This window comes from Osmerus eperlanus, chromosome 9 (assembly GCF_963692335.1).
Source record: "Osmerus eperlanus chromosome 9, fOsmEpe2.1, whole genome shotgun sequence".
NCBI classification, from domain to species: Eukaryota; Metazoa; Chordata; class Actinopteri; order Osmeriformes; family Osmeridae; genus Osmerus; species Osmerus eperlanus.
The window spans coordinates 10619849-10642614 of NC_085026.1; the positions used below are offsets into that span (position 1 = coordinate 10619849).

A 22766-nucleotide genomic window follows, 5' to 3' on the forward strand; every position below is an offset into this window, starting at 1 on the left:
TGGTTAAATACACCCAAGCGAACCATTCATTGTTTTACAATGAGCAAACTGAGCATGTCTTCAAATCATTCAGAGGCCACTATTCTCTGAGTGACAGCAGTTTTATGGCTACTTTTCACCACCACCGGTAGCATGAGATCATGTTCTGTGCCGTATTAATGAAATCGTTGTTTTTGTTGTTTTTTGGCTTTGTCGCTTTAAATAGGCTTTACTGATGACGGATTGATACATGTAAGCAGAAAACCTTATTGCATGTCATGTTAGTAATGATTTCTTCTCTATCCTCAGGTTTGATTGCACCCAGAAATCTCCAGTTTTCTGAGGTGACCTCCAGAAGCTTCCGTGCCACCTGGGAGACCGATGCCATCAACGTCTTGTCCTACCTGGTACGTTTCCGCAAGGCAGAGGATTTGACCGGTGAATATGTCTCACTGGCGGTTCCAGTTGAAACCACAACTACTGTCCTGCCGCATCTCAGCCCTCTCACCACCTATGAGGTCAACGTGTTTGCCCAGTATGACAAAGGAGACAGCTTCCCCCTGACAGGGGAAGAAACTACTCTAGAAGGTAAGAGGTGAATGGCAAAAATATATATGCTTCTGAGTGTAAGAGGTGAATAGATAGTTGTTTTGTTTTGTTCAGCATGACTTCCTGGTATACTAATACTACTATTCTACTCTTTTATTTACCATAGTCAGTCAAATATATAGCAATGTATACAACATTACATGAATACAATCAACACTGAACAATCAAAACAACCAAGATATCACAACTAAACATCGACAGTGTATCTTCAAAAAGAAAGTTATCTGGCCGCCACTTGAGGGTACATTTCTATTTTCCAGAACGAGGAACTGTACGAAACCTACGGGTCTCCGGGGAAACCACGGACAGTTTCCGTGTGTCGTGGGATGCAGCACCAGGGACGGTGATTCGTTATCGTCTGTTCTACCTTCCTGCTGCGGGAGGAGAGAGACTGGAGGCCCAGACCATTGGTCCTGAGACCACCATCGTTCTCCGGGAGCTGTTCCCAGTCACCACCTACCGAGTGATGGTGTCTGCAGAGTACTCCACCAGCCTGGGGGATGAGAAGCAGGTGGAGGGAACCACCAAGGAAGGTCAGTGAATGTTCAGTCTATAGTCTGTAGTGGAGTGCTGTGATGCAGGAAACGGTTCAGAGTACATTTTGGTTATTGGTTTTGTATCATTTAGAAAATATTTCTTAATTTAGACATAGAATTATGTAGTATCATTTTACCCCGAATGAATAATCTCACCCATGGCTATTCTCTTTCTTCTCAGTACGCGGCTCTCCAAAGGATCTCCGTGTCTTCAACGAGACCGTGTCCACCATGAGAGTATCTTGGCGGGCCGCTCCTGGGAATGTGCTCCAGTACCGAATTGCCTTTAAACCGTCTGAAGGTGGAGAGAGGAAGGAGATATCCGTGAAGGGAGATACCACTGTCGCCATGCTCAAGAACCTCCAGCCTGCTACTGAATACGAGCTGTTTGTCAGCGCCCGTTATTCCTCAGGAGTCGGTGAACCCCTGCTGGGAACAGGAACCACTCTGGAAGGTAGGGGAGAAAGTCTTCTATGTAATGTCTGCTTTGAAGTTTGTGTAGTTGTTATAGTGTGTTTGATTGCTAATGTGAAAGGGAGTGAGAAACAGGGCCTAAAGCCATTTTTGGGGGGTAGGCTAACTGCTGTGTTGACAGCAGCATTGTGTTTAGCTTCCTGTTGGAAACCGGCCATATTAGCCACTTCTGGAATGTTTAGGTGAAAACACTTTTCTGAGATTTCATACATTAGACGATACTATGGTTGCTATGTCACAATAAAAGTTCTAGATTGTTGTATGTTATGGTTCATGCGGGACAGTTTCATATTTTGTAACATTGGCTCAGTAAGAAGTCTTTGGTGGGAAACCCCTGGAATGTGGATCTATATGTAATGCCTCACACACACACCAGCTCAGAGACAGACCACAGATTAGGTGAGCTAACCTACCTACCGCCCATGAAGCAGAGAGAGATGGAAATGGGTGGGGAGACTCATAAACTTAGAAAATCTCATGGAACGGATGGAACTGGCCCACATGTCAGGCTTGCTCCTATGCTTCATACACTCCATCTTGCCTAGCCTGGGACACATGGTTTATTTGAGATAGTTTTATATGACATGTGGGGGAGTTTTGTAATGATTCACAGCCATTGGTTTGACGGTTGAAATATCGGAAATTGTTTAGTGTCAGTGACGCTACATAAAGAGAAGAAAGGGTTAGGTAACGTTCTCAAGCTTATCTGACTGGTTTTCAACCAATAAGTTGAAAATGAGGTTTAGATACAGGATTGTATATATTCAAGATGCCACATCAAATTAAATGCCTACCTCTCATATGTTCTTCATTACTTTCTTGGGGACAATGTTAGAGGTTTGACCCATTGGTAGAACTCACATTTCCAGTGGAAAGTGGAACCCTATGGAGGACATCTGCTTCTGCATCTGCTCCAGGCGATCTGGTTTTGACCCCTCCCCAGAGGTCACACCCAGAGCAGGGCAGCAGAAGGTTTTGGTCAGGGTTGAATTGTTTGTTGAAGGTATGGGGCTCTGGCCCTGGGAGACCCAACAACAAGGCCTTATTCCACATGGACCCTGGCATTGATGACTGAGCATTTACAAATAGGCCATTGGCTCCCACTGTTCTGCACTCTGTACTTCATGACAAAGCACTTTGTGTGGCTATCTACATTAGCATAGCATGACGTCAAGCGGGCTAAACACTGTATTCATTGTTTTTGGTGAGAACAGCGACTGGTGCCTCTGGCAGTTAGCGAACCTCTTTGTTCACTGGACTGTTTGGATGTGAGTCCAAACAGTCCATTTGAAAAAAAGCAGAAAAAACACAGTTAAACACGTTTATTCCCCACTAACATGGTCTGCCAACCAACTTTGTATACTCTTTCATTTGAAATTGAACTCCCCTATATCTATCAGAAAAGGGTCCTGAATGTGAACAGGAAAAAAAAAAACAATATGGTGAGAATACGTATTTAAACGGGGGGATTCTTTCCAACATGTGGAAGGTCTTACCTTGGAACTTCAAAAGACGGCAAGCTGGCTGCCTTCTTCAGAGAACTGGCTGTTCACCTTATTTAGGGAGGAGCAAGGAGAGAAAGAGAGAGCAGAGAAAAACATTACTTAATAAACGAGGACACTCGTCTGAATATACCACAATTGAATGCTTTGGTAGCATTTGTGTTTAACTAACAGGTTGAAACGTACTGGGAATTCAAATCCACATCCTACTGTACTTGCAGCCACTGCAGTCAGACTGTGGTACAATAACAAGTGGATTCCAATCAAAATCAATTTGTATAGCCCTTTTTACAAGTAATGCCACAGAGTGCTTAACAGAGTGCTTAGACTAACACCTGTAACCAACCTAAACATATTCATTCATGTTCGGTTTGGGTTTTGCCTTCTTTTCATCTTGGATGCCGGATCTGTAATCTGGGCTTCAGACTGGCAGGGATGGGATAAGACAGGTTTACTGGCCTTGCCAGGGTAAACGGTAGGTCCTTTACGATAAAAGAGTAAAGTGGGCCACACTTGGCATGCAGGTAAGCCCTGTGTCTCCACTCTGTCTCAAGAGGTTTAGGAGAGCAGACTTTGGAACTGTCTAGCAAGGGAAGTGTAAACGGCAGTGCCAGTGCTGAAATGGCAATTGTAAGGAATTGTGGGATTGATACGGTCATTCTGGACCATCAGATGGAAAGAATTGTTCTGGAAATAGGCAGTAGATGTTGACCACTACTTTTTGCTGAATTGCTTGGCACAGCAATGCACATTCAACAGAACCTAAATCTTATCTCTTCATAGTTTATGATGTCTTTTAGGTGTTGGAAAGTTGGCCGTGTTTTCGCTGACAGTTCATGTCTTTAAATGTTTTAAATCTTCTTTTAAGTTGAATGGATTTGGGAAATGTGTGAAATTCTGTGTTATTTCGACACCTGATGTTCCCTGTCTGGCCCTGTCTGGTGTTGGGTTGGGAAGTTATAGTCTGAGCTCAGTCTAAGTCCACTCAAAATGGTGTCTGTGCTCCATGTGTTTCCTTTGTGTTGCTCTGCTTGAACTCTTTGACCAGGCCTTGATGCTCCTAGTCATTATGAAATGTCCATTGACCATTGTCTGCAGAAGTCATTATAATGTGATTCCCTTATGCCTTGCACACAGTCAACAAAGTCAGTTTGTCAATCAGTCAGTTGTCTTTGCCTGTGCTAGCCGCCTTGGATGCAGAGGACTTGGCATGTGAAAGGAGCTCAGCACACAATCCTTGACCGTCTGGAATGTAGAGTTCTCCAGTGACTCCTTGTTGAATTTATTATTCTGTATACCTGGAAATGCTCTCTCTTACACATAATGACCCATAGCTTGAGGTAATAGTTTCATTGAGTTGCAGGACTGTGTTACATATAGATGTAACTGGTTTATACATGACGCCAAATTCTGGAACATGGATGTGTAGGTTTAGCTCCATTGCAAAAGTTGGGAAATTCTATTGAATGCGTCGGATTCTAGCTCTAATAATTTAATTAGAGCTAGAATAATAAGGAGATTTTATGACATTTAATTCTAGTTTTGTGGCATATTTAAGCTTTTTGAATAAAATAGATTAGTCTTCTATTACCATCTAAGACCATGCTATGCCTATGATTGTACCCCCATAGCTGTCTTGTCCTATTTTAGATCTAGACTAGAGATTGAGTGTGGGAGGGAGTGAGGAGGTGGTCTCTCCCCTGTGTTGTGTGAGGTCATTTGAACGGCCTGACAGAGGTTTGAGAAAGTACATTTCAGTGGGGGTGTACTGGACCACTAAAGATCTACTGGCTGGTTGTCACAAACCGTCACTGTTAATTTCATGTGTGCTGTTTTCCACCCCCAATGGCCCCTTAGGAGTTTAAGAGAGAAAGAGACAAGACAGAGAGAGAGAGAGTGCTTGGTTTCTCATGGGAGAGAAATAGACAGGTAGGGATAGAGAAAGAAAAAAAGAATGAAGAAGAGTAACATCTGCAATTGTAGCTCACAAACTCCCACAAAGGAAGTTTCTTCTCTTTCAAATGGAAACTACAAGAAGCTCTGAGAGGCACAGGGACTTGTGATTGTATTCACAGGGCTGTGCTTGGGGTCTTTGATTATGACTAGAATAAATCACCCTCTTCAAAAGAACCCCTCAAGGTTGTATAGAATGCGGGCAGATAGATAATATTTCCTGGTTTCTCACCTCACCACTTCATCACGCCTATTTGGATACACACAGTTGTAACAATTGTCCTCCTTTTTCCTTACTCTGTATGCGACTAAGGCATGCACCACCTAGGAAAACGACCATACCTTTCAATGAAACAAAGAGAACAGCTGTTAATGTCTTCAAGACTTATGATTGGTTTGGTTCCAAAATCTAACTCTTGCACTCTGCGTACTCCACAGTTCTGGGGTCCCCCAAAAATTTGGCAACCAAGGATGTTACTGACACCAGCTTCGGCGTGTCCTGGACGGCAGCGCCAGGGAACGTCCGCCGGTACCAGCTGAGGTGGAAGTCCTTGTTCACTGAAGAGGCAGGGGAGAAGACAGTGGCCGGGGACGTAACAGCCACAGTCCTGGAGGGTCTTACCCCGGAGACACGCTACCAGGTTTCCGTCTTCGCAGGCTACGGCAGGGGAGAGGGAGAGCCTTTGGTGGGAGAGGAGACCACAGATGGTAAGTTACTTTAGTCCCTAATGCTTACACCATACTTTTACTCCTTGTCCCCTCTCTATCTTTCTCTGTCTTGCAGCCGTTCTCTCTTTATCTGTCTCTCTCTGTGTCTCTCATATTCTCTTCCTCCCTCCTTCTCTCTTCCTCTATCTCCCTCTCTTTTTCTATACTCTCTCTCTATAACTTTGTCTCTTTTACACTTTTCTCTTCTGCTATCAATTTCCACACACCCTGTCCTTCTGCTCATTCTCCTTACTATATCACTCTTCCAGGTTACTTCCATCTTTCCCTCTCCGACCCCATCTCTGTCCACTTGAAAAGATGTGTTTCATGGTTTCATAGTCCCTTTGTTGCCTCACATGTCCTTACCTGGAAAACAAGGATAGCATATAAAAAGACACCATGAACTCATTGAGGCCTTTATTTAACCCCAGGGGGACCACCTGAGACTACAGAAACTAGAAAAAATTGGTTGCAATTTTTATATTTATCTGATTACATTAATGTTGATTGGACTCATACAGTAATCAAACATAATTTTAGGGATTGCTTTAATCCACCCAAATACCCCAAAGCAAAGATTTTTATATCTCTGTAAAGCCACAAATAGTACCCAGACACATTAAAAGGGAACATGAAATGACTTCAAGCCGATCGGTGACCCTGTGAGGAGTGACGCAGGTTTTGGAGTTATGCAAGGAACAAGCGTTTTAAAGGCCTCAAACTCCTGCTCCACTTTTGGGCGTGATATGGAAAAAGTGATCTGTGGTGACAGTTACGGCTCATTCTCTGAGCTCTGAGATAAAGTCCCAGCTGCTGGCATTCACCTGGCCCTATCTGAAAAAGCAATGCTTTTGTAATCAGTATGTGTGTGCTTGTGAGTGTGTGTCCAGGGGTTTCTGTATTATATGGCCACAGCATAGGTTTTTGTAATCAGTATGATACAACACATCTGAACAAACGTGTGTGTAATGAACTGTAAACATGACCTAATACACACCACACCCGTACCCGTTTACCAGAGGAGATGCAGGACTAAGATATAGACTTGTATTTCCCCTCTAAGCCCTCACATTTTCTCTCCGATCAAATGATGCTTGGAAAAAATGATGCCTGATCATAGAATGTAGGCCTTAACTGTAGGTAATCTGCAGGTAGTCAGCCAATTAGTGAGACCTCAAGTGCAAATGGAAAAATGTGTCTGTGTCAATTTATTTGGCTTTTTTTGGTTATTGATTTTGGCAATCAAGACAGTTTGAGCCAAGACCTGCCTTGAAGAACCCCTAAGGACTCTTTGCTTTCGTACCCATGGTGGTCACCACGCCCGGTGTTCTTTCTTGCGGCTGGCAGTTCCCCAAATCTTAGAAAACTGGGCCGCTTGGGCCGAGCCACACACTGCAAAAAACTTTGGACGCGCTAATTTTTTCCATCTATTAAAAAGCCCTCCTTCCTCTGAAGTTGAGCTGTCTGAATATTTTTCCCCCTGCTCGTTTAGCGGAGTTCTGACAATTTACACTTGTCCTTCCTGCGCACACCAGGCTGACGCTGTGGAAAAGAGAGGAATGTGGTGCAAGGTTCAAAATCAACTAAAAGTGTAACACGTTTCGTATCGACATCTCCATGACATACCTGATTGTATAGTTGAGTCTGTTCAGTGTATGAGTTATGATAGAAAACCTGACAAGGGTGAGTTTCTGATCTGAAGTGTTACACATACCTTTAATGAAAACCTCTTTTAGTGTGTCTTTGTTGACATTGGACGACCAGAATTAGGTGCATAATGGCCAGCAAATTCAGATCCAATTTAAACTGAACTCCACCCAAAACTAACCCAGTACCTATCCATCAAGCTCGAGAACTTCCAAAACATTGACACGTTTCTTCCTTTTTCTCTTTCCCTCCCCAGTCTCAGCCTCCGCCAGAGTCCTGACGGTGTCCGACGAGACGGATAGGAGTATGAAGGTTGCGTGGCAGGCGGCCCCGGGAAATGTGGTCAACTATCGGGTGACCTACAAGCCCACGGGGGCTGGACGCCAGCTGGCCACCAAGGTGCCCGGTGACACCACCGTCACCGTGCTGAGGCGGCTGCAGCCTCTCACCACCTATGACATCACTGTGCTGCCCGTTTACCGGAAGGGAGAAGGAAAAGCAAGGCAAGGAGTAGGAACCACACGTACGTTGGTCTATACTTAACCACAACTGATCCATGCTCGACAGGACACTGTGTGGGCTGGTTAGTCAGTTAGTGTCTGGGTAAAGGGTCATTAGAAGTCATTTTTGGGGAGTAATCAAAATGACTAAAGCTGATACTAAACAAATAATATATGAAGGTTTGCCACTTTATGCTACTCTATTTATATGGGATTTTCCACTTTCTCCTTCTCCAGTGTCACCTTACAAAGCCCCTAGGAACTTGCAGACCTCAGAGCCGACCAAAACCAGTTTCAGGGTGACATGGGACCATGCTCCTGGTGATGTGAAGGGCTACAAGGTCACCTTCCACCCCCTAGGCGATGACATAGACCTAGGAGAACTTCAGGTTGGACCTTACGATAACACTGTGGTGCTTGAAGAATTAAGGTAAGGACTACCCTGGTTCTTTCCATAGTAAGACCAACTCTATTTTTATTTATTAATGTCTGTCTGTTAGTATGGTACTGATATGAGCTAAATTTGCTTCCATTTGTGGACAGTAAAGAAGCATTTTTGTCTGTCTGTGTCTGTCTGTCTGTCTAATCGATTGAATCTTTCTAAAATGTTTGGCAAGGCAATTCTTATTTGTTTGTTTTTTATCTCTAAACCATGCAATTTATTTGATTATAAGTCTTTCACATAGTAATGAATGATATTTTGCCAAAATTACATTCGGTGTGCTTCACAGGGCTGGGACAAAGTACACAGTGAGTGTATTTGGAGTGTTCGATGGAGGAGAGAGTATGCCATTGGCTGGAGAGGAGAAGACGACCCTCTCCGATGCCCCTGAACCACCACCTTATGAGGCCACAGGTAATGCCTTCTCTCAAGCCCCGCCCACCTACAACATCACCACCACGAGCAAGACTGGCATCTGTTGTTACACGGGAAAAGCAAAGCCACGTCTATGGGAATAACAGTGTATTGGATCACAAATGAGCTACAATTTAGCTTGACAGAACCTGATGCAGATTGACACCTTAGGAGGCTTCAGCACTAATGACCAATAGAACTGTAACTCATTGTCATAAACCTTCTCATCACACTTAAAGCCTTATATGTGTTGTGTCTTGGGCAGCACTAGTCAAGTAAGAGGAGCTATATCAGACTGTTAAGTTTAATTTAGGAAAATACGTCCTAATCCTTACACTCATAAAAACAGATGAGTTGCCCTAAATGCCTTTCCTCAAAGCCAATTGTCTCACGAAATAACAGATGTAACGACTATCCCATCTGTCGACTTTCTCTCTCTCCCTCGCTTCTTTCACTCTGTCGCTTTGGCCTACCTCTTTTTTGGGTCCAGCAGCGAGAGCAGAACTGACCCAAACCAAGAAGAAGAAGTATGATCTGTTTGCAATTATGACTGTTTTACAGCCTTGTGAGTTGGGACTGTGCTGGGTAGTACATGTGAAGAGAGGAAGAAGCCTTTGATGGAAGGCACTGGAAGAGATGCCAGGCCCTTCTAAGAGACAGATACACAGGACAACAAAGAGCAAGCTCTTAAGATTTCACACTGATGCTATGCTTGATTGAGCTGGTGGGGAGCCATGGAAACCAAAAGAATGATAATTAGAATTGCCCCATTCCACCCAAAATGAACTCAAGCAGAAGTGTTTGAAGAAATGTCAAATAATACTTACTGCAGTTGGTGAAAAGGCTTGAGTGCAGCGCTCTGTGAGCCATGCTTCTCCAACAGTACCCAGTTCCATCTACACCCTGATCTACACCCCTCGAAGGTGTGTAAGAAAAGGCAGAAGGAAAGGGCGTACTACCACTTTAATAATAATAATAACCTTTCCGTCCTCTTTGCATGATATTTCACACTTATAATACTGTTATTTATCTCACTTATTCACAACTAAATACTTCCTGTAAATAAAAGGTAGCTCTCCGCTGAAGGACAGGTGGCTGCAATAGCTGTAAATTTCAGCTGTAAAATAAAACCTGAATTGACTGCACCGTCAACACCATTTTATTTATTTGTTGGAATGTGCATTGCAGCTGAGGACAAACATCTGGCGTGGTGGATAAATCTTTTCCACCATCCCAGTCTCCAACGATAGGCCTGCAATATTCCTTATTACTGCAGTGCAACTAGAACAGAGTGGACAGGAGAATTAAGGGATGCTAGCAATCATGTCTCAGACTTAAATCTCTTAAGATACTTTTTTTGTTTGTTTCAGACTTAAATCTCCTTCCTTCAGCTCAACATCTGTATGTGTGTGTGTGTGTGTGTGTGTGTGTGTGTGTATGTGTGTGTGTATGTGGGGGGTGAGCAGGGGCTTAAAAAGTCTGTAAATCAAACATCATGTAACCTGTTTCCAATTGCAGAGAGTGGCAGCAGGTTGCGCAAGGGGTCTGCAGCCTGCCATTGCTGCAGCCTCGCAGCATCTGCGGGCCCGCATAGCCCGACGTCCTAGCGGCTGAGGCCGACAGGGCTCATGCTTTCATCACGCAGGTGTCACAGGAAGCGCGCGAGAGAGAGCCCGGAGCATCTTTGGAATGCACTGTCCCTGTCACTCAGGGGAACACTCGTATAGCAGGTGTCAGAAGGGCCGGCGGCGTCTGTTGTCGAACTTCTGCGATGAGACCACGAGTGGCTCATGAATAACGGGAACCAGTGAAGAGCGCGATAGATACGGTCCGCGCACAGAGGAAGACACGACGACGAGCATGATCACACCTGAAAATGAAATGTTCAAAGATGAAAATGTGTTTGCTTGCTTGTAAAATGTATGGGAAATGCATTGTTTTTTTTTTGTTTTGAAAGAAAGTTGTTTGAGGGAATATCACTGAGGGCATACATTTTGATGTATCTTTCTTTATCTTTCTCCATCACATACCTGACTTCCCTTCTTCCCAATACCTCTAAATGACTTTCATTATACATCTTACTGCAACTTCAACAACAGAATAGGCTGCTCTATATTTGAGCTGTGGTCAAAACCTAACCTGCTAATCTTTGACCCCTTAGATGTGGCGTGTAAAACAAAAGCGCAGGCCGACATTGTCCTCTTGGTGGACGGCTCCTGGAGTATCGGACGGCTGAACTTCAAAACCATCCGTGCCTTCATTTCCCGTATGGTCGGAGTCTTTGACATCGGCCCAGAGAGGGTCCAGATTGGTGGGTTTCCGCCATAGACACAGTCCTGTCAGTCCTATCAGTAGATATACATACGTGTTCATATTCTGCAGCTCTGTGGATACTTGGTATTTCTTCAGACTTCTAGTGAATATCTGAGTGTCTCAAGGAAAATGATTGGGTCATACTGTGTCATGTCAAATGTTCAGAATTGGCAAATGTGTTTTTTTGTGTAGGTCTGGCCCAGTACAGTGGGGACCCCAGAACAGAGTGGCACCTGAACACCCACAGAACCAGGGACTCTCTGTTGGAGGCTGTGGCTAACCTTCCATACAAGGGCGGCAACACTCTGACAGGTATTATTATTCCCATAAACAACTCAATTGTAAACAGCACTTTAAAGCAAAGATAATGCTTTCGCAATCGGAAGTATCAATTTAATATCAACATTTTATCATCTTGATAAATAAATATATATATTTTTTTTTTTCAGGTCTGGCTCTCAATTACCTACTCCAGAACAATTTCAAAGAGAATGTGGGGATGCGCCCCAAAGCCCGCAAGATCGGTGTGCTTGTGACTGACGGAAAGTCCCAGGACGACATCATCGCCAACTCTCAAAACCTGCGTGACCAGGGCATTGAGCTCTACGCAATCGGTACTTTTAAAACTCTATTTCCTTCTCTTTTGCCCTTCCTCCTGTCTAAAAAGTCACTGGATCCTATTCCCTTAATGGCAAATTGCCTTTGATATATCTCAGCTGGCGTTATTAGTTATTACTCCCAAGAAATATGGTTTATGACATACATGCCTAATATTAGTCTGACTTGGTCTCACAAAACGTATTTCTGACGGTCACAATGTCCATCCCGGTATGAGTACCTGCTCTGTTTGGTTGACGCATACAGGTGTCAAGAACGCAGATGAGAACGAGCTGAGGTCTATCGCTTCCGACCCAGAAGAGATCCACATGTACAACGTGGCTGACTTCTCCTTCCTGCTGGATATAGTGGATGACCTGACCAACAACCTGTGTAACAGCGTGAAGGGACCAGGTACTGGACCTCCCTGTGGTCACTGCACACACATCACATTTTCAGTTTATTCATTTAAAAACAGTGCATCTGAAATGCCCAGCAGATGCATAGTTCAGTATTGCTGTGGTCAGAGTCAATGAATAGTCTGTACTAGCCACATTGCAAAGTAACCACATCTAAGCTACCAGACATGGTGAACTGTACTCTATAAGACTACAAGAAGACACACACGCACCCTATTGAGAGTCAAACAGGGAACTAGTGGAGAGGTAGCAAAATAAAATAACAGACACTTTGTAATGGATACATTATATTACTTTAAAGATCATAATGTAATATACTAACTGTGTGGCTCTCCCTATTGACCCAAGAGAGTAATGACATACAGGCTATAGCAACAGTAATCCAGATATCCTGAGGGAGCTGGGCTGATGTGAGGCCATGGTTATGTAAACAGGGTTTTCCTGCAGGGGCTCCAGACACCCTCAGAGGAGTAACCTCACAGGGCTCCCTTAACAGGGGAAGCAACACAAGACACTGTATGGGAGCCAACCCATAAAAAATGGTATCCCGTCCCTTTTATTCCTAATGTTGCCTCTCATTCCTCCCTGAAATGAGAAACAGTCTGCCTCTTAATCAAATTAAAGAGCTGGAACTGGAGTGTGTTCAGGGACCTTTCTTGTAGAAGGCTTGGTCGGCCAGAATAATACTGAGACAAGAAGTGCAAGGCAGTATTTAGGATTGTATTTTTGAATCTCACGAAATGAAATCACAGCGGGTTCAAGTGTCGATGATCTGCTACTTGTCCTTGTCTAGTTTCCTTTCGGTTACAGACCATTGTCAAAGTGCTTGCGATGGAATGGTACGGTAGCTATGGAACTTACCTGTAGATATGAGAACCATCCTTTCAAGAAGGAAGGATGGGAGCCAGGAAAATGAGGTGTGAATGGAAGGAAGGACAGCATTAAATAAGGAAAGCAATTAAGAAGGGTAAATCAAGGACAGTCGGTGTGAAGTGTATAATCAGGAACAGAGGCTGTAACTGTCTCGCCCTGTCTCTACCTGTACAGGAGGTGGCCCAGAGGCCCCCACTGACCTGGTGACATCAGAGGTCACCCACTACTCATTCCGCGCCACCTGGACGGCCCCTGACGGCCCCGCGGAGAAGTACCGCGTGGAGTACATGACCCTGTCTGGACGCCCTCAACAGGTACACACATACACTAACACGCTCACATACAATTACACACATGCACACACACACAAACACATGCAGTCACAAAACATGATTATTTGGTGGCTGTTTGATTTGGAGATGAACAGCAGGCTCGATAGTTAGAGACTGTAAAAAACTGTAATCAGTGAGGTGCTTTTGGGTGTTGTGATGCAAGTCTGTTAGTCCACGCAAATCCAGACATGTGATCCATCGGCTTTGCCTTGCATTAGCCACATGGAAGTTTGTCTTGGCAGATGTGTGGTTGTTTTATCACAGCGGAGACTGACAGAAGCTCTGACTGCAAAAACTTTTATACATAGAGAATAAGAGAGCAAATGTGAGATGCTTTTGTTCTATAATAGAAGTTCACTTTCAGGAGGTAAATGTGACATTTATTCTCATGGTTTGTACTGTGAGCCAGTGTTTTGTGAGGTTTAACTTTTGTTTGTGTATCAAAATAGAGCCACACGCTGGGCTGAAACCAGCACAGTTGTTGTGGCCTGAATTACGATGCAATAGAAACCAGTTACATCATCATGAAAAGTTAGTGTTAATACTAAATTTCACGGTTATATAAACAAGCCTATAACAGTTTTGTTCATGTGGCAACTTAGAATAAATACAAGAATTGCCCACATTTAGAAGCACATACAAGTGCAACATCCCTGTCATCTTTTTTCTCTCACACAGACACACATACACACACATCACACAAAACACACACGCACACAAATCATATGACATTTCTTATCCTTTTCCCTAATTCTGTTGTAGGTCATGGTGGACGGGACTGTGACCACAGTGGTTCTGCAGAACCTCAACCCTCTGACAGAATACCTGGTCAGTGTCTACTCCGTGATTGGAGAGGACAGCAGCGAACCACTGAAGGGAAGCGAGACCACCCGTGAGTCCCCGCCCACTTGACCTGTTAATTACCTTCAGCTCGCAAAATGCACCTTTCTACCTTATCCCCTAACCTTAGATGACAGAAGGATAAACTGTTCTGTTTTGGGGTGATAGTTTTTCACTGTGCACAATGACCCTCACGATGTTTAGTGTTTTGAGGGATTTACATTTCCCTTAATGGTTGTTCTTCACTGCCCTCCCTTGAATAGCATCATAAAATCTCACATAAAACATTTCTCACAGTTTGGTTCTCTTTATTAGCTTTATGAGATCTGCATGGTTGGCTCTCACTTCAGCTTCAAAACATCTGTGTGTGTGTGTGTGTGTGTGTGTGTGTGTGTGTATGTGTGTGTAAATGTGTACCCCTCTATTCATGTTTATTTGTGCATGTTCGTGTTTGAATGTGTTTGCCTTCAAGTGTGTGCGTGGGTCTGCGTGCGCAGGTGTGTAACAGCTTTCTGTGTCCCTCCTTCCTCCAGTGCCTCTCAGCGCGGTGAGGAAGATGACCGTCTACGAGGAACGCGCCACCACCATGAGGGTGCAGTGGGAAGCGGCGGTGGGGGCCACTGGCTACATGCTGCTCTACAGCACCATCAACGCCACTGAGGCCTCCGTGGAAAAGGAGGTGAGGCCCCTACTGAGCACGCTCAGAGAGAGGAATGCCGGGCTAGCCAGCTGGGGTGTTGATGAGGTCTAATATACACATGCACGCACACACGCACACACACAAAGTGGTTCAGTTGCACAAAAGCATAAACATTGGAGACCCCCACCCCACACTCACACACACACACACAAAGCCAATATTCAAATAGTGAGCCCCTGCCAATTATTCTTGACAACATGCAGATGTCACATAGCTAGTCACAAAGAGAGTTTGTGTTTCACTTTAAGGATACAGAAACATCACACCACTTTTGGACACAGAGGGGTGTGAAAAACATGATCTCAGCCTACCATGGGAGCAGCATCATTTTCTTTTGCGTGGTGTGAAACCCAGTGGGTTCGAATTCGTTTCGGCAACACACAAGTACAACAAAAAGCTCTTCCGCCTTTACATGTGCTTCGAGTTTTCAAAACGGGCTGGAACTTTTGAAAAACTTGAGGAATGAAACCCCATCCCCCCCTTGAGTATCGTGTTTTTGGTTTTGCCCGCCAGATAAGAGTGGGAGGAGAGGTGACTGACCTGCAGCTGGTGCAGCTGATCCCCAACACGGCATACACGCTGTCCATCTTCGCCCTACATGGAGAGTCCGCCAGCGACCCCCTCACCGAACAGGGAGTCACACGTATGTCCCCTTTGGTTATGGAACGGATGAAAAAAAACACATGTGTTGTTCAATTGTTCTGTTATGGAGCAATGGAGTCACTCGAAACTATTCTTCACAGATAGGTGGAAGTCATTGTCTACACTGTCTGGTTTTAGATTGATTTGTAAGGTTTCACCCCCCGGGGGTGCTTTACCTGTCCCTGTGTGTGTCCTTCCCAGTGCCCCTCCCCCCTGCCGGAGAGCTGAAGGTCAGGGAGGTCACCCACAGCACCATGAGGCTTATCTGGGACGCCGCGCCCGCGCCTGTCCGCAAATACCTCATCACCTACAAGCCTGATGAAGGGGAGGCTAAGGAGGTAAGCTGGGGTTCTCGTCCACGTGACTATTTTCTTTTCTACTTGGGGCTGCATGTGTGCAAAAGGGCTGCCAGTGCCTACAGGCTCCAGGATCCCTGTTCAGGAACAACCTTTTTATCCAGATTCCAGAGTTAAGTGACACGAACAGGTTTAAACAAGAGGAAACAGATTCTGCCCAGCCTAACAGTGACCGAAGTACAGCTCCGACCATGATTCATTTACCTACTCTGTATTCTTTCGGATCTACACCAACTCCTGTGCTAAACTGGGTCTAGTCTGTTTATCCCATTGTGTGTAATACAGATCTGGAATGGATTGATATTGATACTTTTTACTATGGGAGCTTAGACAGCGTAATGGAAGTCCCAGCTGGTGACAGGGACATGGCCTACCAAGCATGTGAGAGGGAACCCTGGGGCTCCACCTTTGGACAGAGAACCTGGAAGATGGATCATACCACTATCAGAGGATGGGCCGAGCAGATATCACCTGGGAAGGGCTTGTTAGTTGAGCAGGAGATTGCTAGGACTAGTCATTTGAGTGACAGGTGCGAAGCGTGTCCTCCCCTACTTGCCTGGTGGTGTAAAACATATAGTTTACAGCCCTGTGGCCTTCTGGGAGTTCTCCCACTGTTGCAGGTTTTGGCGAGTGCCGTCGGCCACATCCGGAGAAATAATTCATGTTGCGGTCCGCCTCGTCCTCTGTGGGATTCAGGAGATTAAAAATACATGTATGGGTCCTCAGGCAGAGGGGCTGGATTCTGTGTGTGCGTGTTTCCTTGTGTGTGCGTATGTGGGTGGAAAGTGGGGTCATTCACTGCCCAGAAAATGGCAGTGTCTTGGTTTACCTGATTGACTGCACAACACTGGAGTAGCAGCTTTACCAAAAGCTGTAACACGAAAAACAGAAAGAGCACTTTTCTAGATCCAGGAAAATCTTTAGCAGTGGGATTTCAAGTCCAGACGCTGTCACAAATAAATATCCACCAGATGGACTGCTCGAAAGACAAAAACAAACTACAGAGACTACACAAACAGATATTTTAATACAAACATTTTGATTGACCCCTTGAACCAAATCAGTGTCTGATTCCAGTCTTACATTTTCATCATTGTAAGTACTTGTGTTTTGCATTCTTGTTTATTTTTATTTATTTACATTTACCTCGTTGAACTTTCCAGGGTTTTCGACATGACCCTTGTTAAGCACGCTGTGTCATCAGATATCCACAGCTTCCTTCAGTTTACGTCTCAGATTCTTTGTAACTTGAGTCACTGAGAGCAGAAAACTCTGCCCGTAGCTTTCATCCATTATAGTTCATCTGAATGTCTCTCAGAAACTCATTTGCAGTATTCATACAACTGTATGTTGTATTCCTGTTTTTCGGGTATCATCAGCTGGAGGTGTCCGGAGACCTGACCACCAGGGTTCTGGACAACCTTATCTCCCAGACAGAGTACGGTCTTGCTGTCACACCCATCTACGATGAGGGACCTGGCAACCCCATGCTCGGGGACGCCATCACGGGTAAGAGAAGCTAGCAGATGCTAACATGCATGGTAGAACCTTCCACTTGATAATATTTCCAGGGCAAGCACTTGTACTAGGCCACTGGCAACACACTCCAACATTTAAGATAAATAATTGAATGTCCCAAAAATGTGTGAGGGGCAGACTTAAACAAAAACTAGCTACGTTTTTGCTTGAACCTTGATAAAAAATACCCAAAATACACCTCTCCCAGGTCTTCCTCTCCCTAAACACATAATGGCAATACACTTGAAGAAATGCTCCTTTTCTACTGTCTCAACAAGTGACAATTATCCTTGATCCTGGTCAAACCTCATCTCCACTTCCTTCACCCCCCTCATCCCACGTCCCCACATCTCTCCCCAGACGTTGTACCTGCTCCTAAGGACCTGCGGTTCTCCGAAGTTACCCAGACCAGCTTCAGGGCCCACTGGGAACACGGAGCTCCCGACGTAGCGCTCTACCGCATCGGCTGGACCAAGAAGGGAGACACCAACTTCCAATACGTAAGAGAGAGAGCCAGTGTCAGGGGCTGACAGGGCTGGAGTATGAACCATGAGTGTGTGAGGGGGCTGAGAAGGTTGGAGTATGAACCATGAGTGTGTGAGGGGGCTGAGAAGGTTGGAGTATGAACCATGAGTGTGTGAGGGGGCTGAGAAGGTTGGAGTATGAACCATGAGTGTGTGAGGGGGCTGAGAAGGTTGGAGTATGAACCATGAGTGTGTGAGGGGGCTGAGAAGGTTGGAGTATGAACCATGAGTGTGTGAGGGGGCTGAGAAGGTTGGAGTATGAACCATGAGTGTGTGAGGGGGCTGAGAAGGTTGGAGTATGAACCATGAGTGTGTGAGGGGGCTGAGAAGGTTGGAGTATGAACCATGAGTGTGTGAGGGGGCTGAGAAGGTTGGAGTATGAACCATGAGTGTGTGAGGAGGCTGAGAGGAGAGAAGAGGATCCATTGGCATTGTGTTTACTACTGTAGGATTGATGAGAGCTCATCTTAGTAGTCACGCATTCAGCGTCAGAGAAATCAAGTTGCCGACTGGGATTTGAAGAGGACATGTAGCACTCTAACCTGGGGTTCCCCTCCGTCAGGCCATCCTGAGCAGCGAGGAGATCTCCCATGTTTTGGAGGACCTCGACCCCGACACTATGTACGATGTTTCCGTCACTGCCATTTACCCTGACGAATCAGAGAGCGAGGACCTGCTGGGGAGCCAGAAAACACGTAAGATGCTTCAATGTACCGATTTACAGAGGAGGACTGTACAATAAATATTAATTGCTCTATTTTTTATGTACTTAACTGACTAATTTTGCATCACTTTGAGTAAATGGTTTTTCCTTTCTCTGTTTCCTTTCCTCTAGTGTCTAAGATCATCACTCCTGGTAAGAATATTTTTTTAAATAAATGAAACCGATTGTATTACGTGACCTGCACATAGAAGAGCTTTGTAGATGTCTTCATGTCTTGACTTACCATGTGAATTAAAGGGCTTGTGGTCGTTATTGTGTTTGTCCCCAGCACCCACCGGTGCCCCCACCAACCTCCTGGTGTTCAACGAGACCACCACAACACTCAACGTGAGATGGGACCATGCACCTGGGCGCGTCCAGCAGTACAAGATAACCTACGTCCCCACCGCCGGTGGCAGAACCCAGTCGGTACGACCGAAACGCACACACAGTTCATCCCAACACACCTGTAAAGCTAAGAATCATGTAAACTCCTTTTAACAAGCTGTTAGATGATCTAAGTGTTAAGAACACTTAGTGGATTCAAGTTTTTTTTTTCTTTTCTCTTTCATTGTACACTGGCTTTCCCTAGTTTATGAGATGGGTATAGGTACTCAAATGAAATACAAAAAGTTTAAATGAGACCTCCGACCCCCCCACCCCTTGTAAAAAGTGTAGATGACATAGTTTAATAGCTGATGATACATTTTAGCAGAACTGTGGGGTTGAGGGACATTGTCCAGAGTGTGTGCGTGTGTGTCTGGAGGAGTCGGCTGCAGATGGAATGTAGAACTCCAGTGAAATGGTGTGTTTATGTAATGAGACTTGGGTACCTTGGGGGTCGTATAGTGTAGACAGTGTTTACAGGGTTACACTGAACTGTCTGGCCTGCCTTCTGCTGCTTTATCAAGAAAGTTAGATGTTTTTCATAAGGCCCAGATGTTTAGGCATTTAACATCTAGCTTTTCTATCATGTGGCGTACATAAGAAGTCTAGTGAAAGGAATCTGTTTCATTTTTTTCCCTCATCATATCTGGGTCAGGGTAATGTCAAATTGCACTGCCATATTTAACTCAAGGTTATCTCACAGAATGTATTAATGTGTGGTATTTGTCAAGTTTAGAATTTCCATTTCATAAAAAGTTTGAAAGGAAACCAACTTTGGAAGGAAACAAGTCTTGATAATTTCATACAAAATCATTGAGACAATGTTGGAAAGCTGTTAGCTAATGAGAACGTGTCTGCCAAGTCTTTCATGGCCTTGAACAAGAGGAGGTATTGCATCCAGCCTTATTTAGTTCAGCTCTGTGTATGAAACAGAATACACAAGCTGTTGCACTTGTTTGCAAGGAAACTTGTTCTGGTGCCCAACTTCTTTCTTCAATGGTTTCCTGAACATATCCCCACCATGCAAACAAATACAAACATTTTTGTGGATATAATGTACACATTTTATATATTGTTGGTGAAAATCATTAACATTAAGAAAATAGATGACATGGGCCTTACATTTGATAATTAATTGCCTTTGAGTGAGAAAGGACAAAACATATCCACATATCAATAAACAGGAAGCCAGGTTAGGTACACTTTACTGTTTGGCCGACGATAGTCATGGGTCTCTCCTGAAAACAGACTCTGATTGGAGGGAAGAAGAACACTGTCTTACTGCCCAAGCTGATCCCAGACACGCCCTACACCATCACCGTGGCAGCCATCTATGCCAGTGGGGAGAGCATGGACATCTCAGGCACCGGCAAGACCAGTGAGTCTTCCTCTCTCCCTCTCTCAGAGTTTTTCTTTTTGAGTCAGTAATGTTTTGGTTTTGTGAAAGGTATTATCTTTAACAATGTTATGATGATTGGTGTCGCTGTCTTGAAAACAAAACGACTGTTTGAATCTGGGGACTGTGAACATAAGACAGTGAGACAATGCAAAAAACAAAGCCATCTTTTGATGTGAAGAAGTCTTTAATTGTATGCCAGTCCAGTTTGGTTTTCAGACTCAAACATCCTCCATCTTGTGTTCTCCAGAGCCCCTGGGTGGAGTCAGGAACCTCCAGGTCACTGATCCCACCACCAGCACTCTCAACGTCCAATGGGAGCCCGCCGAGGGCGTTGTGCGCAAGTACAAGATCTACTACGTCCCTGCTGCTGGGGGAGTGGAGGAGATGGTACGCTGCATCTCATCTGGCTTAGCCAATTATCAAATTCAATTTCATTTGTACAGCCCCTAAAAAGAAAATCGACAAGGAAACAACTCCCCCCAAAAACTCAGAGATGAGAACAGAATAAACCTTGGGAAAAGCAGATCCCTGACTTGGTGTCTGGTTGTATGTGTAGGTGGAGGTCTCTGGCAGCACCACGGCCACCGTCCTGAAGAGGCTGCAGTCTGGGACCCTGTACACAGTGAGCGTGGCCCCGCTGTATGCTGCCGGAGAGGGCAGTCGAATGTCGGAGGACGGCAAGACATGTAAGTCCATGGACACAGTTAGGCTCTATGTGGCAGAGGGATTCTGGGGTAATCTGCACAGTGCACACTGTAAAAGACAGTATCTAAACTATACATAAACAGTAGCTGACTCTTTCAAATAAATACAAGATTTGAATCTCGTCAATGACAGATTTGGGCTTCTTGGTTTCTTGTAAATGTTTACCGTTTTGTTTGTTAATGGGAATATTCGCTTGGTCATTATGCGAGCGCTTGCATCTGTTCATATCACTACAGAGAAGCCCCCTGGGCCTCGTTTGTTAGCCTACACTGCAGCTTACCCAAAACGGCTGAATCCCATCCAAGTCATGTCTCAGTGTCACATGTTGATTTGCCTCATAAAACAAGTCGACCTTTTCAATATCTGGAAACAAAACCACAATGATTTACAGTAACTCCACTTGCTTCTCATTTACGACTACAATGCACTGTGCGTATTAATTTCTATTTTTCCAACGCTATGAAGCCCCTAAGTCTCTGTATTTAGTTAAGTCATCTTTGGCTTAAATTCAGCATTTAAAAGAACGTGTTTCCATTCCGCCCTCGCACCCCAGATCAAACCAGTATGCAACCTTTCTCCAACATGAGTCAGCTTTTTCATGGGTGTGATACAGTAGCATAGGAAGGAATTCCTTTTGGCTTGCATAGTTATAACGGTCTCCCGTACGTTTTACCGTAACAAGGTCTGTTTATAGCACTCTGTGACGGGTAAGGGAGAGGGTGGGGAAGGGAGTATGAGAAATCTGCTGCTGCAAGGAACAGATAGAAAGAAAAGGAAAAAAATGAATAGGAAACCATCATTTCTTTATTTTATGACTTTCAACCACTGGGTGAGGTCACTTTGCTAATCCGGTAATCCCTATTCTATCTCCATTAGTTATGGCCTGTTTTCTCCCATGAGTGGCCTTGGTTTTTCGTAAATGTTACAAATCAAAATGGTGATCTATAAATCTCTTACATTCTTGGTTTAGCAGTAATATCTCTGAGGACTGATTTCACACTGATTTATATTACTTTCAATCCTGGAATTCCACATCTCATTTGACCAATAGGGTTAATCTAATTAAACTGCAAGATTTCCATTTTGACCTTGACTTGTTTCATTCAATTTATGAATATACTGTTTTTGGATGCTCTAAATGAGCCTATAAACTTCCATAGGCAGCACATTGACACAATATTTGCATGTTAATGTCAAGTACTTGTCTTTTGCACCAGTTCAGAGTTCTACAAAAACGCCAAACATCTACTTTAATTTTTTACTGCAATTTTCTCCAAGGGTTATAGATGTGTCTCGTCTTACGGAAAGCCTTCAGCATTCTGCCTTCTAGGTATAGGTCTTTAAGTATATCATGTGTGGAGTCAGTGTTAAAGGTCAAAAGCTGGACTACTCATATCTGTCAACTCATAAAATATAAATCAGCCAGCACTGTCGGTGATGTGTTGTGTAAATTACAACAGCAGCAGGTAGAATGCTCCCCAGTGTGTTATTTAGACAAGAATACATCTTCCACACCACTCTCTAAATCGTGTTTTTACCTGCTGGTTTTGTCTTATTCACAATTTATTCTACTTCTGCTTGCTGTTTGTCTGTTTTCTCTCTCCATCCATATCCATCTCACCCTTTCTTTGTTTGTTCTTTGTATCTGCCTCTTTCTCTCTCTCTCTCTCTCTCTCTCTCTCTCTATCTCTATC

General features: G+C 44.4%; 1 protein-coding gene across 4 annotated transcripts in view; it reads left to right on the forward strand.

The window, feature by feature from the left end:
• col12a1a (collagen, type XII, alpha 1a) overlaps window positions 1–22766 on the forward strand; it is a 56156-nt gene that overhangs the window by 9154 nt on the left and 24236 nt on the right. For 2 of the 4 annotated variants that reach the window (XM_062469726.1, XM_062469723.1), the window contains 24 exons: window positions 289–567; window positions 849–1121; window positions 1306–1578; window positions 5492–5761; window positions 7665–7931; window positions 8146–8338; window positions 8640–8764; window positions 10926–11075; window positions 11270–11389; window positions 11527–11691; window positions 11942–12088; window positions 13141–13280; window positions 14061–14190; window positions 14672–14817; window positions 15352–15481; window positions 15682–15818; window positions 17216–17345; window positions 17715–17854; window positions 18441–18573; window positions 18714–18734; window positions 18871–19010; window positions 20217–20346; window positions 20615–20754; window positions 20924–21053. In XM_062469726.1, the coding sequence (XP_062325710.1) occupies window positions 289–567; window positions 849–1121; window positions 1306–1578; window positions 5492–5761; window positions 7665–7931; window positions 8146–8338; window positions 8640–8764; window positions 10926–11075; window positions 11270–11389; window positions 11527–11691; window positions 11942–12088; window positions 13141–13280; window positions 14061–14190; window positions 14672–14817; window positions 15352–15481; window positions 15682–15818; window positions 17216–17345; window positions 17715–17854; window positions 18441–18573; window positions 18714–18734; window positions 18871–19010; window positions 20217–20346; window positions 20615–20754; window positions 20924–21053 (3909 nt within the window). The remainder of the gene's footprint in view (window positions 1–288; window positions 568–848; window positions 1122–1305; window positions 1579–5491; window positions 5762–7664; window positions 7932–8145; window positions 8339–8639; window positions 8765–10925; window positions 11076–11269; window positions 11390–11526; window positions 11692–11941; window positions 12089–13140; window positions 13281–14060; window positions 14191–14671; window positions 14818–15351; window positions 15482–15681; window positions 15819–17215; window positions 17346–17714; window positions 17855–18440; window positions 18574–18713; window positions 18735–18870; window positions 19011–20216; window positions 20347–20614; window positions 20755–20923; window positions 21054–22766) is intronic. The other 2 variants (XM_062469725.1, XM_062469724.1) reach the window with 1 other exon arrangement.